The following is a 2,500-nucleotide window of genomic DNA, read 5'->3' as shown; positions in this document are numbered from 1 at the left end:
AGTAGATTGCATAGTATATATGTAATATTTTATTGTTTTCATCACTACCTTATTTTTTTTTTTTCTCCATTCAGTTAGGTATGTGGAATTCATGGCAGATATGAAGTCTTGAAGGTTTAAATGATGATGTCTCTTTGATCGTGTCTAATGAGTGCCTTGAAGGAAGGAAACTCCCTCATCAGCCAAACCTTATGAAACCAAACTCTCTAAGCCCAAACCCTCACAAGTCAAACACTCTGAAACCAAACTTTCTCAACTCAAACCCTCTCAACCCGGACCTTCTCAGACCAAACCCTCACGGACAAAACCTTCTCAGACCAAACCCTCTGAACTTAAACCCTCTGAACCCAAACCCTCTCAGACCAGACCTTCATCGTTTTTTTTTTCACTGGCTAAGTCGTCACAGGCCAAATCTTCACGGGTGGGTAAAAGTCCTCACAAGACAATTCCTCCTCAGTCCACACCTCGCAATGCTCGTAACATCCATGATAGAAAGTCGGAGAAAACTTGTTGCTGAGAGAAGACCGTCATCAAAGAGGACGAAAACTCTGTCGTCGTTGAAGAAGGGAAATTCACGCGTTGCAAGAGACAGTCGATTGTAGAAAAAAAAAAAAATCCGTCGCAGAAAAAAAAAAAAAAGACGTCGCAAAAAAAACTCAATAAACGCTTATCCACAACAAATAAATTAATAAGAATAAAAAAAAGACGTCACAGAAAAAATAACAAAATTAATTTATTTCAACTAATAATAAGCATGAATTATATCTCTATGTATAATAAACTGTGGTGTTGTATATTTTCATCTAACTCTATTTTCTTTATCAATTTTATTTTTATTATTGCTTACTATATGTTTTCAGATCGGCAGACCAGTAGACTTCATCGTATGGTGAGCAGTAGAGCCTCTTATTGTCCTCTTCTGTGAATATTTCATAGCATTTATTTTCATCTGGCAAATGCGCGTCTTACAATCTTCCCATACCAATGTAGTTTGATTACCTTATATAAAAAGAAAAATCAAATGAATACACACATACAGACAAATATACAACCAAATGAACAGAAAGGTAGGTGGTTGGGCATTGTATAAGATACCATGAAAGTAGATACAATAGATAGCTGCTTGGCTGGAAATTAGATAGATTATACAATACATCAGTATCGTGAGAAACTAGGGAACATGAACTCGTATAGACAAGATGAAAAATAACATGGCATGCTGACTAACGCGAATGAAAGACAAACACGATTTTGGCCAAAGAATATATCCACTTGAAGTTGTAGCTCTCTCTTTCCCATTTCTCTAGGATTCCTTCTCTTGGGTACTTTCAGACTTCATCCGTCTTTTTCTCGCCCTCGTCACGCCTTCCTTACCCCTCGTTTCTATCCGCCTCACTCCAAACGTGTATAAAAATACATAGCAGTCTGTGTCTGTGTGTGTGTGTGTGTGTGTGTGTGTGTGTGTGTGCGTGCGTGAGTGTGTGTGTGTTCGCCACTGAGGCCCCGCCGCCAAGATCCGCCCTGTGCCGGCAATATAAAGCTCAGACCAATCTCACGCTCAAGGCCGGCGACCATTTGATGAAATTACGCGGCTGGATTACCATCAAGATCGATTTGGCGCGAATGGCTTCCAGGGGATCAGTCGCCATCGCGGTGTAATTGGACCAAACTGGCGGAGCAATTGAAGCCTTGATAGCGCTGCCGCCAAGCCTCTTCCCTCTCCCGCCCCATCCTCGTCCCCCCACAAGGCGCCCCTGGCTCAAATCTGCCTTAATGAAACCCTAATTGGTGAGGAGGTGTGTCTGTGGCCCGCCCCTCACATGCCCGCGCTGTTTACGTTCAGGTGACAAGTGACGCTGGCTATGATGTGTCCCCCGCCTGCCGCCGCCCCCACCACGAGTGATGGCCGCCTCATACCCCCGATTAAAAAACTGCCATGCTCGATTTTTAGTGGCTTCCCGAGATTTATTGGATGCAAGAAACTTTAAGGGTAGGGAAAAATATCTCATTATATCACAATCAATTCTGATCAAAGTAATTCAGCGCAGCCATTAACCGCGGCCGCCAATGGAAAGCCAGTTTCCGTTGAGGGCGGAGCGCTGCGGGGCCAGAGCTTGGGGTTGGTTAGCAGTGGGCGGCGGGAGGCTCTGAACTCCGCCCCCTCTGACGTGGCCAATCAGCGGGCGGGTGTCAAGTGAAGCTGGCCTGGGGGAGCACCGGGTGACCAGTGCTGTCTGCTGGTGACTGTCGAGGCGGGCGTATTAGTGTCTCCAGATTATTTTGAGCAACAGAACCCGTCCGCCCTCGCCGCCGGCTGCTGCCCCCCCCGCCTCAGCCACGCCTCTCACGCCACATCCCGAGAAGTTCACATCTCTAACTACAAGTCTGAGGAAGTGAGGACAATGCAGCCCTTCCGTGGATCCCCCGGGGTGGTGACAGGTTTGGGAGACGGCATGGCTCTTCTTGGAGGGCATCCAGCGCCCGTCAGTCCCCCCTGCAG

At 46.3% G+C, this 2,500-nt stretch overlaps 1 protein-coding gene across 1 annotated transcript in view; it reads left to right on the top strand.

The window, feature by feature from the left end:
* Nucleotides 1-2,212: 2,212 nt before the first annotated feature.
* Nucleotides 2,213-2,500, top strand: part of LOC135100291 (segmentation protein even-skipped-like) — a 1,927-nt gene continuing 1,639 nt past the window's right edge. Inside the window, exon 1 of the mRNA XM_064003143.1 lies at nt 2,213-2,500. This exon is cut by the window's right edge and continues 116 nt beyond it. Coding sequence (XP_063859213.1) covers nt 2,403-2,500 — 98 coding nt within the window. The 5' untranslated portion in view covers nt 2,213-2,402.

Source organism: Scylla paramamosain, chromosome 5 (genome assembly GCF_035594125.1).
Source record: "Scylla paramamosain isolate STU-SP2022 chromosome 5, ASM3559412v1, whole genome shotgun sequence".
Lineage (NCBI taxonomy): Eukaryota > Metazoa > Arthropoda > Malacostraca > Decapoda > Portunidae > Scylla > Scylla paramamosain.
This window is presented reverse-complemented; position numbering and strand designations above follow the sequence as displayed.